This window comes from Saccoglossus kowalevskii, chromosome 20 (genome assembly GCF_978046115.1).
Source record: "Saccoglossus kowalevskii chromosome 20, keSacKowa6.1, whole genome shotgun sequence".
NCBI classification, from domain to species: domain Eukaryota; kingdom Metazoa; phylum Hemichordata; class Enteropneusta; family Harrimaniidae; genus Saccoglossus; species Saccoglossus kowalevskii.
Window position 1 is genome coordinate 4,670,137 of NC_140660.1, and position 12,868 is coordinate 4,683,004.

The following is a 12,868-nucleotide window of genomic DNA, read 5'->3' on the forward strand; positions in this document are numbered from 1 at the left end:
TATCATATAATATTACATTTACTATGTCTTGTAAAATCTACTTTGACGCTGTTTTCACTTACTTTATGGGATTTTTAGCACTTGAAAGTTGAAATAGTTAGATGAATTACGTTTCGTGATTCGAGCGAAGGAAGACGAGATTGAAGGATATCGTAAGAAATTAGCTGATCTCCAGCTGAATCTGCAACAAATCGAACAGAGTCGGGAAGCGAGTCAAGCGAAGCTACGTGCAGCGAACGAAGACAATCAGGTAAGAAAATAAACACAAAATAATCGAATTATTTTCAAGTGAAATTAAATGTTCTCATGATAACTATTCTGTCTAGAAAAACAGATCACTTTGAAGTGAGAATTTACTGTAAATGCATTAATTATTCACTGGTTTTAAATTCACTATTTTTCAGATAGCAAACTTAGACAAATCAGCTAAACTAAATCCATATGAATATGTAAAATAACAATAGAACTCATTGTTTTCCTTCCAAGTTCATTAACATAAAACCTAGTGAAATAAAAATAAATGGTTTTACAGCATTCACAGTGAACACCAATATTTATCAATTTACAAATGCTACTTAGTAGTACTAAAATACTACTGTAGTTGGCAGTTTAGTTTCTAAAAAAATCTACTGTAAAACCATTAATTTTTACTAGTATTTAATTTCACTTACCGGTATTTCAGTATGCTGAATATATTTACTGGGCTCACAAATTTTTCAGGGAAATGACAATCTCAATAAATTCAGATCTACTAATTATTTGCTAAATGTGTTAGTGGATCTGACTACACTGCACCGGGGGTCACGTCAGATTGACCTTTCGATACACCAATTGGCCAATTTCTTTGCCTCATACTAATACGACACTCTTAGTAAAAGGGCAGTCTGGCGTGCGTAAGTGAAAAATTTGTGGATCTGAATTTATTGAGATTGAGAAAATGATGAGTTCTTTTGTATTTTTACATACTTTTTTATTATCGGATTATGCCGTAAATTTGCCCATTCGAAAAATCGCCCCGGGCGGTTTCGCAGCTTATTTGGGGTTCAGATTTAAAAAAAATTATCATCAAATATTTTTAGCAGGCTTATATTTTCATTGAAAAATCAACCTACACCGATTTTCATCGCCAGCAGTTGGGCCACCCAAAACGAAAGTAACTATTACAGAAGCTAATCTAAAATTGTATACATTTTTCTTTTGCTGGATTAAAAAGTAGACAGCGCATCTTTCTCCCAAAAAATCACATTAACAAACCTTGTGCACCAAATACAAATATATTGATTTTATTAGTAAAAGACGTTTCAAATAAAAACGAACCTAACTGCATTACTTAGTAGCAAATGATCGTGGTATCGCAATCCGGTCATGTTGCGTTTTGCAATTGTTGATTATTACCTAGTAATGATTATAATAACGTGCAAAAAATAAATTCGTTGAATTGTTATGAATTGTTAATTGGGAAATGTTATCACAATAGATGGTAGTCTGTGCATTTTTGTTAATTTTCGGAACTGCTTTACATGTTATCTATCCATCTTTGAAAAAAATGAAAAAAAATTAATTAGGATAGAATGACTTTCCTGTACTTTTCCAGTACAGACTCATATTTTTGTTATTGTGTTCGAATTCTGAGGTGATTTGAAAAATGTGATTAACAATTATTTATTTAAAGCTTGTTACCGGTACTTTATGTTATTTTTTTCATTTTTTTTAAAGATTTCTTTTATTATTTTTTTTCAGTTTTGTTATTATTTGCATAGAATTACAAGCAAGGAAAAATTAAGGAGTTGTCTGTATGAATAAGTTTTTATTTTAATTTTTAAATATTTATTTTTATCTTTTTGTTTTTGTTTGCAGTTTATTTGCTCTTGTTTGTTTACTTCACTTTTAAGTTTTATTTCGTTGAAAACACTTTGAGTAATTTGGGCCAAAAATACAAACCAGAAAATTTCACCCTCAGTCCCAAACTTTCCAAATTAAAACCTGGCATATGTCAGAATTTATGAACAATGTTAACTTCACCAGTAAATCCTTCATACATTACTGTTTCAAAATCTGCTAAACACAACTAAACAGAAAAATATTGAAAGATTTCTACATTTGTTCACTATCATTGTTTTATGGTGTTTACACGTGGGGAAAAAGCCAGCTCCAAGGGGGAGCTGGTATTAAAAAAATATGTGTGAACAGAGGGAGACGGCGTCGCGCCATCTTAATTGAAGCCGCACTAAAGGTGACTGACCTAGTTTAGGCTAGCCTTCCTCCCCACGTGTAAACACCATATATACTATAATGTTCTTATCTTCTTTGCATGACAATTTTATTTTTCGGGGGATTTTCACTAAATCGGAACAAAGTCTGTCCCATTGTTAGCTCTTTGAATGTCTAAGTCAACTTTCCTCACATCCACAAAAAAATATATCCATATTTATTCAAATATATGTAATATATTGAATATTTTTCTATAAATATGGATATATTTTTTGTAGCCATTTACTCAAAAATTAAGATAGAATGCTACACAAAAGTAAAAATATTGTCATTTTCCTTATTTTTACTTATTTGATGGATCATCTTATAAGGATTAAGAAAATAGGTTAAAAATATTTGGTCACCACACTCTGTTCAGAGAAAATACACAAATAAAATTCAGTGAGAATAGTATGTTTTGTCTGTTTTGTAGCATTTCACTATTCTCAATATCTCTAAATTATTTTCGGTCACATGGTGAAAAAAAAATATACAGTGTCTTACAAGATACATTTTGATGTCTAGATGTATTACAAAATTGACAATATTTCTAATGGTTTTTAAAGAGGAAATGTGTTTTCATTGTGGTCTATGGAAACTGCTACTCAATTTAAATTGTATGCATATTATTTGACAGTTTTTCTCTAAAAATAGATTGACAATAAACCAAAAAAGTTCACATAATGTTGATTAATACCATAAACCTATTTTTTAAGATCTGTGCTAATACTAAGATGATTCATTGTAGACAGATTTTGACACAAAATATTCTTACTGCTGCTAGTGACAGTAAAATATTTGCCCATGCACAAAACTTAGATGTAGCATTCTACCTTAATAAAGGAATTTTTGAAAAATATTGAAATATTTTGCATTTTAGTGCATTTTTTGCATTATTGCCTTAAATTCTTAAATTTTAGATTTTATGTTTTCATAATTTAATATTGTTTTTTGTTTGTTTTTTAGAATACAATCGAGAAGCTGCAGTTCAAGTTGACGCAAGCACTGGTAGCAATTGAAGACAACAAAACAGGTATTGTTTCCATTTTCCCATTCAGATGAACTTGCTACTGTAGAGTAATTTATGTTACATGGAATTTATTATCACTGTGAACTCACTTATTGTTGTGTGTGAGACACATCATGCAAAACATGGGAAAAAATATTTAAAAAAATACTCTTTTGTATGAGTCTAGTAAAATGTTAGTATTAACAATGAACATTTCACTTCAAACATTTTTTTTTAATATTTTGGTGCCAGGTAATATTTTTCACACACAGTCACTGTTGTCTCTCCTGACATTTTTTGTCTTAGATGTTAATTGCAAGCGCACATGCAAACCAGTCTTCCAAACCGAATACTGCGTGTTTGGATGTTATGGCAGACAATACTCAGATTTATACTGACTTGTAGTTAGCTCTGGGAATCTAATCCAGAACTTTCGAGTCAGTGAAAAACTACATAAAACATTGTACCTGATTGGCTACCCAACCCTTAAACCTAACAGTCATATCAAATTCTGCCTTATAAATTTGCTTTAACTCAACTGGAATCTTCCTAATGCAATCACGCTTACAAACATCCTTAAAAATTAAAGCATATAATTAAGCACACTGCGATGTATTTGATATGTATCCCGTATGATGTGACATACTCATGTGTAAACACAAGGATAATTTCATTTCACATTCTAAATTCTAATAGCACAAGAATTTTTGATGGTTATAGTAATTTTGCAGTGACAGTAAATTCTTAAAAAAAATATTTTACAGTACCGGTACTTTATCTGCTGTGTCAACTGACTTCTGACTCCACGTGTTTATAATTATTGTCTGATTTATTCAACTATTGAAAACTGTATTTATAGGCTCCATCTTACCTGTTGCTGTTACTCATTTCTTTTCTCCACTGATGTTCTCGAATTTTGATGTTTGTTGTCTCTTTTCTCCACTGATGTTAGCAAATTATGATCTTTGATTTCAAATTTCAGTCTGTTCTTCTATTCGTTCATAGTTCTGATTTAACTTTGAAAGATTATTTCTGATTGGCTGAATAAGTGGCTATTTTACCCTATCATCCAATCAGGCATAGTCTTTCTCTCTTTTACTTCCACAGTTGTCTGTCCATCAGAATTTGTCATTGTTGTGTGTTGTCCTGTATTCCTCAAAACCAACTTTGCTTCCACATGTGTGTTTGTGTCTTTCTTGTACATATTTTTGTTAATCGTCATTTCTCGGTTAGAAGGTTGATGCACTTTGATGTTTTAATCATTCGAAAACAAAAATGAACTCTTTTTCACAAAATTAATTTTTTTTCTTTCTGAGAATTTGATCAGAATCTGCATGCAATGAGAGATTATATTCATTTGAAGCAAAAATATCAAATTATAAAAATATAAAAAATACAAAAATGTGCAGAATGTTGCACTATCAATTTTAGCAAGAAAAATTCTTATTTTTAAATCGATAATGAGTTGCACAAACTGGACAATGCAAGTCATAGCAGTAAAATCGAATCACATTGTGCTGCAATATTCTCTGAATTTAGGCTTCGCAGTGTCTCGAATTTTGTTCTTGAAAGTTTATATTTTGATCTTGAAAATTTGCTGTTAAAACTGCATCTGCATCTGAATTTGACATTTTTGTTTAACTGTAAACTGCTGTAATTCACAAGAGACAAATTATTGTGAGTCAGTTAAATGTCTCATTTTTGTCACTAGAGGGCGCTCTGACAAATTTACACTATTCTGGATTACTTTAGCAACATAAATTACACAGTTTACAGTACCACATGTAATCATAATTGACATCATAAGCTGACTCCACCAATCAGAGATTATCTTAATGTGAAATTTACATGTAACAAGTGATCTGATAGGCTGAGGTCACCTGGGTGTAACACTGTGGCTGCTCTTCTAATGGGAATCTGTGTAATATTAATGTGTAATTTTGTTATATTATTTTATCATTAACTGTTCATAATTCATAACTTCATGACCTTTGAACTTTGAACATTACAAAGAAATTTATCACCAAATAAGTGTGAGGAATCGACATGGACAAAAAATAAAATTTATACGAATGTTAATTTCAAATGAATATCGTTTTCTGACATTTTAGTAATACGGTAAAATACTTTATTTTCGCTTGGAATTAATTTTCGCTATTTTCGCTGAATAAATGATTCATTGAAAATAAAATTCAGCGCATATACCTTTCCTATATTTTACATTCAACTCGTCAAAAATCAGTGAAAATAAATTCCATACAAAACACCCAAAAAGTATTTTCAGGTATTTCCTTCAATCAATTTTATTGTCTGAAATTCAAGGAAGCCTCAATGTCTGTTTTCGAGATACCAAACCTGTATACCTTCAGGACTTCACAGAGGTATAAAAAGTCAATTCTTTCGATGCCTAGGGAGTTTATTTTGGTGCCCTTAGTAAAAAATATAAAACACAGGCTTCGTTGATGGACAACCATATACAGACTAAAACAATATTGACAATTTGAACGACCTTTATGTCATCAAGGTACGTAATTGAAGCATTTTCTCTCTAGAGGGCGATATTTATAGGAAAGGTGTATCCTCGGGGGCGGAGCTACGTCACAAGACATTCCACGTTGCTAAGACGCGCACCACTGTACATGCATTTCTATAGGCTCTTTTCGCGCTGCTGTGGAACGGCGGTCTAGCCGGTGAAAATTTGAGAAAACAACACAAACTCAACTTTGAAGTAATCCTGAACAATCAAATTTATATATGTTACACACGTAGGGCTAATATTGTTACACTGTTCAGGGGAGTTTCAACCACCATCCCAAAGTATCGTTTTCTGCGAGTTTTTGGCCTTTGTTTTCACCGCCAGGGTTGCCAAGCGGTGAAAATGCCCGGATGTCCGCCCCCGAGGATACCAATTTTATCAGGCCCTGCAAAAAGTTTGATATTTCAAGTTCAGTTTTTGTTGTCTAGGACGTTTTTTTAGCTGGTTTGGTCTTGAATGTCGAGTATTTTCTGAAAACTAAAATCCCCCCCATTTGTTTATTATTTATGCGGTGGCCCCAACTAAAACTAACATTGTTGTATAATACTGGTTTTGTGTCAATCAGAGTTCAAAGGTCATTGCAAACTCTATGTAATGTGCTAAATGCATTTTATTTTTATTAAAAATGTATTATAATTTATTACCTGGTGTAATGTGGTGTCATGACAACGTTCTGTTTCAAATTGAAACTGAAATTTCCCATTTCTGTCACTAGAGGGCGCTCCAACAAATTTAAACTATTCTGCAGAAGTTCATTTTTAGATAAAAATTATTACGCCGGGAAACTAATTTTAAATTCATAAATTTGTTTGTCTCTTGAAAATAGCAACATCAAAACAAAAATAAATTTACTGTATTCTGAAAACATTCATTTTCACTGACATTCACTATTTGCATATTTTGAGTATATTTTTCAGTAAAACAATAATTTTTTTATCATGATTTTACATGTTGCCGTGAATTATAGTTATCAAATTTTAAATCTATTGAATTCACTGTATATTGGAATTTCTTTCACTAAACATTTGAAAAAAAATACTGTATGATCAAAATGCCTGGCTTTGAAATTAAAAACAAAAATCAATTAAATAATTAAAGACAAAATTGTTAAATGAATTTAAATTGCAAAAATAGATTTCCATAGAAACAGAATGTTGTCATGAAATAGTATTTATCCTTGAATAATTTTATCATTTACCCATTGTTTCTCCCTGTCATCCCTGTTGCTATGGTTACCCTGCATGGACAATGTTTAAATACAGCTTATAAACGTAAGGCATTTATTCATTTTACAATCACAGCTTTGCTTTATTTTCACCCAAAATCACATTTATTTATCACTTCCTGTGTTACTTAATGTACATACAAGGGTTGATAACCAAGGGCCTGTGCTTTCGTAAGCTTTGTATAAGTGAACTTTTAACTAGTGAGTTAGAGCTCAAATCCTAAATCTAATCTAATCTATTCCATTCCGTTCTATTCTATTCTATTCTATTCTATTCTATTCTATTCTATTCTATTCTATTCTATTCTATTCCATCTCATCCCATTTTATTTTATTTTATTCTATTCTATTCTATTCTATTCTATTCTATTCTATTCTATTCTATTCTATTCTATTCTATTCTATTCTATTCCATCTCATCTCATCCCATTTTATTTTATTTTACTCTATTCTATTCTATTCTATTCTATTCTATATTCTATTCTATATTCTATTCTATTTTATTCTAATCTATTCTATTCTATATTCTATTCTATTCTATTTTATTCCATCTCATCACATTTTATTCTATTCTATTCTATTCTATCCCTCTCATCCCATTCTATTCTATTCTATTCTATTCTATTCTATTCTATTCTATTCTATATTCTAAATCATATTCTATTCTATTCTATTCTATTCTATTCTATTCTATTCTATTCTATTCTATTCTATTCTATCCATCTCATCCCATTCTATTCTATTCTTTATTCTTTTCTATTCTATTCTATTCTATTCTATTCTATTCTATTCTATTCTATTCTATTCTATTCCATCTCATCCCATTCTATTCTATTCTATTCTATTCTATTCTATTCTATTCTATTCTATTCTATATTCTATTCAATTTTATTCTGTTCTATTTTATTCTAATCTATTCTACATTCTATTCTATTCTATTCTATTCTATTCTATTCTATTCTATTCTATTCCATTCCATTCCATCTCATCACATTCTATTCTATTCTATTCTATTCTATTCTATTCTATTCTATTCTATTCTATTCTATTCTATTCTATTCTATTCTATTCCATTCCATTCCATTCCATCTCATCACATTTTATTTTATTCTATTCCATTCTATTCTATTCTATTCTATTCTATTCTATTCTATTCTATTCTATTCTGAACAATTCTGACACACCATTATAATTATACACGGCACCCTTGAATATGCCATGTGAGTGTCTCTCATACAGTAAATATTAAATGCAAATATGGGTTATTTTATTTCATCTGTGAAACATTACTCATAAAAACAACTATTTATTGTCAAATATAGGTACGGTAAGTTTGTTTGTTTTTTAGCAAAAATATATAGCTTTCTCGCTGCAATCATCGTCAGAATCCTGGAGTTTTGAAAACTTGATGTAAATCTACTACTCCCAACAAACCTGTTTGTGATTCTACCGAACGGTAGCATACTAGACTTGGTATACTGTAGAATACTTTATTTTCGCTATTTTCGCTGAAAGAATGATTCAATGGAAATAAAATCTGAATATACCTTTTTTCCTATATTTTACATTAAACTTATCAAAAATCAGTGAAAATAAATTCTATACAAAACACCCAAAATGTCTTTTCAGCGAAAATTAATTCCTGCTAAAATAAAGTATTTTACAGTATTACATAGACCTGATTACACACGCCTCTAATGTATCTGCTCCATCATACTTTGCATAGCTTATGGCACAGTCCTTCTATCTTAGAGGGACTGTGCTGACGCGAAACGAAATAAAACAAAAGTGCAAGATGTCAACTTGCCAAAGAGGGCGTACTTCAAAACACACTGGCTGAACAATATCTGTCAAGGTACCATACTCGTCCGTGTTAGCGCCCATGCCCGGTCAAGCGCCCACCCCCCACTTTTGCGCAATTTTTATATTAGGGGTCACATTCAGCAAAGCGCCCACCCCTTCAAAATGCCAATAATTTAAAACTTGGTCTTTGATCATTACTTAACGAATACTGGTAATCGTTTTTGTATCATGATACAGCGTGGATATTGACTGCTGTGAATATGTTGTGAATGTGTAGACTACGATAACAGTGCATCAACCATGCTTCGACAATGACCTGTTAATAAAAGTAAAATGCAGTAAATATTTCATGCCGTATTCAGTTTACCGATAAAAATTGCTAGTTACCATTTAAAAAAAAACAAAAAAAACGTGTCGTTTATTCGCCAAAATCAATTTCAACAGATCGTACTTCGACATGGATAATTCACTTCCGCATTGCGTTAACCCAATAATCTTCAGGAATTTCCAAAGAATTACGTCGGTACCACACACTGTGACAGCATTTTGATTGATTAATAACCAACTTGACCCATTAGGTCAAAGGAGGTTGATGCAGGTCAAATGCAAATACATCATGGCGGAAAGTGCTTTTTATCAAGAGTTTGTGTATGATCCGACACATACGTCAATGGCGATAATGATTAAGATTTTGACTTTGACTATGTTCCAACAGACTCAAATATTTTTAATCTTGTAAATTCGGGTGGTACGTAATTAATATTGTAATAAAATGTGCATAATTGACCATTTCTGTTTCTTCATTGTAAGAGTCAATGACGACACAACTAATATCGTAATTTTATTTTCCCTCAAATTTTCAAAGACGTTATATCCCCCTCAATCTGTCATCGGTGAATTAAAATTGTCAGTTGCACTTTCCGAGGGGGGTGCTTGGGTAAGCCCCCACCCCTAAAAAATCCAGATTTTATGAGTTGAGGACCCTGGGCGCTAACGTGGTCGAGTACGGTATAGTTGTGAAGGCAATGGACGATTAAACAAATCTTGGCTAAAAAGGTGCTCTGCAGTGGAATTTGCATAAATAGATATGTAATTAATGCATATCACTGTCAGCAATCTTACATTGCAGACCAGGTTTTGAAAAGATGTTTTGTCATTTTGAGTGCCAAAATTTTCATTCTCCAAATTGGTGTAAATTTTAATTTCAGGGATTGGTCAGTTACCTATAAATTTGTTGATGCAAAAAATGTTATAGGCTAAATATTTTGAGGTTAAAGTTGCCAAATAACGAACAGATTATGCAATGCGGCTAGAACCCCAATTATACAGTTAAGTTTTAAGCACATCCCAAGTCCATGTGCTGCTAATATCAGATTATTTTATTTAAAGTCTGAAGTCACCATTGTATAAGATATTTACTGGATTTATCCAATTATAACAGGAGAGGGAAAGACAACACAGCAATTAGTACAAAGAGCAGTGACAGTTTTTGTTCAGCAAATCAAATTAGTTAAATTTGTGAAAATGCTGATATATAAATTAAAATAAATGATGAAAAAATAGTTTTTTTTGTTTTTTTAACTTTTAAATATGCATATTTTGCTCTGTAAAATACCAAAATCCAACACAAATTTGAGCAAAATCAAAGTTTCCTCTGTTTTCATAAGCACATAATAATATAATGTTGGGGGGGGGGGGGGCACCCACTTTTTTTATTTGATAGGGGGTGGGTCAACTGAGATTTAGAGCTGGCAAAATGGAATCTGCCAACCCCCCCCCCCTAGGCCGAAGTAACTGACCAATCCCTTAAACCAAACAGATAAATATGACCAAAAAATTTGAAATTTGTTTTCAACAATGTAGATTGAACAGAGCAGCTAGAATATAAATGTAACTATTTTGTGGATGGTGACTGAAATTCAGTTAATTTTGAGATTTTCTGTAATTTTCACTGAATTCAGTCTTAATTTTGGAAAAAACATATGGCATTGCTTCTAATTTGTTATTCAAAAATTTGGAAAATTTTCATCAACTTTTATGTTGATCAGAGCAGACTATAAATGGAACTATTTTGTGGATGGCGACTGTAGTTGACTTTGGCATTCAAATGTCAATATTTGTCTGCTACACTGTATACAGCCCCCTACCTCCCGCATATGTACTAGAATGCTAGAAACCCCTCTTAGTATGACATACTTGGAGTGAGGTATTATGGGTTATTATTTACATGATTAATCTGATTGGCTGCTCATTCCTGACACCATACCCAATCAGGGACCATTTAGTATATTTATTGGGAAAAAATTAAGTGACATGCAATAGTTCCCATAATTGGCTCCCCAATCATGTTTATAACCTGTAAGGCAATCAGTCCCATTTGATGTTTTCACCGCGAAAAAAAATGCATTGTTAGTTTAAACAAAAGTTGAAGGTATGCACTTACGTAAATGACAGAGGTGTGTCTATGGTCAAAATAAGTCATATTTTAATGATTCAGTATACAATACTGTATTTGCTCTATTAGTAGTGCATGTACTTACATGTAAATGGCAGAGGTGTCTATGGTCAAAATAAGTCATATTTTAATGATTCAGTATACAATACTGTATTTGCTCTATTAGTAGTGCATGTACTTACATAAATGACAGAGGTGTCTATGGTCAAAATAAGTCATATTTTAATGATTCAGTATACAATACTGTATTTGCTCTATTAGTAGTGCATACACTTACGTAAATGACAGAGGTGTCTATGGTCAAAATAAGTCATATTTTAATGATTCAGTATACAATACTGTATTTGCTCTATTAGTAGTGCATGTACTTACGTAAATGACAGAGGTGTGTCTATGGTCAAAATAAGTCATATTTTAATGATTCAGTATACGATACTGTATTTACTCTATTAGTAGTGCATGTACTTATGTAAATGACAGAGGTGTGTCTATGGTCAAAATAAGTCATATTTTAATGATTCAGTATACGATACTGTATTTACTCTATTAGTAGTGCATGTACTTACGTAAATGACAGAGGTGTCTATGGTCAAAATAAGTCATATTTGAATGATTCAGTATACAATACTGTATTTGCTCTATTAGTAGTGCATGTACTTACATAAATGACAGGTGTCTATGGTCAAAATAAGTCATATTTGAATGATTCAGTATAAAATACTGTATTTGCTCTATTAGTAGTGCATGTACTTACGTAAATGACAGAGGTGTGTCTATGGTCAAAATAAGTCATATTTTAATAATTCAGTATACGATACTGTATTTACTCTATTAGTAGTGCATGTACTTATGTAAATGACAGAGGTATGTCTATGGTCAAAATAAGTCATATTTTAATGATTCAGTATAAAATACTGTATTTGCTCTATTAGTAGTGCATGTACTTACATAAATGACAGAGGTGTCTATGGTCAAAATAAGTCATATTTGAATGATTCAGTATAAAATACTGTATTTGCTCTATTAGTAGTGCATGTACTTACGTAAATGACAGAGGTGTGTCTATGGTCAAAATAAGTCATATTTTAATGATTCAGTATACGATACTGTATTTACTCTATTAGTAGTGCATGTACTTATGTAAATGACAGAGGTATGTCTATGGTCAAAATAAGTCATATTTTAATGATTCAGTATACGATACTGTATTTACTCTATTAGTAGTGCATGTACTTACGCAAATGACAGAGGTGTGTCTTTGGTCAAAATAAGTCATATTTGAATGATTCAGTATAAAATACTGTATTTGCTCTATTAGTAGTGCATGTACTTACGTAAATGACAGAGGCGTGCCTATGGTCAAAATAAGTCATATTTTAATGATCCAGCACATAGTGAATGAATTTCTGTACACTTTTATTACAGATGTGCTTTCAATAAAGCAAATATGGTCATTATAATTGTACAGATTGTATGCTGAACACACACTTCACTATCTTGCATTATTTATTGCCAATCCCCGTCCTTGCCCTATCATCACACAGTAGTGCGTAGTACATTACTCTTTTTTAAAACTTATGTTTAACTTTT

General features: G+C 31.6%; 1 protein-coding gene across 1 annotated transcript in view; it reads left to right on the forward strand.

The window, feature by feature from the left end:
* Positions 1 to 12,868, forward strand: part of LOC146729936 (uncharacterized) — a 29,322-nt gene that overhangs the window by 2,097 nt on the left and 14,357 nt on the right. The window contains exons 3-4 of the mRNA XM_085494711.1: positions 98 to 250; positions 3,217 to 3,283. Coding sequence (XP_085350837.1) covers positions 98 to 250; positions 3,217 to 3,283 — 220 coding nt within the window. The remainder of the gene's footprint in view (positions 1 to 97; positions 251 to 3,216; positions 3,284 to 12,868) is intronic.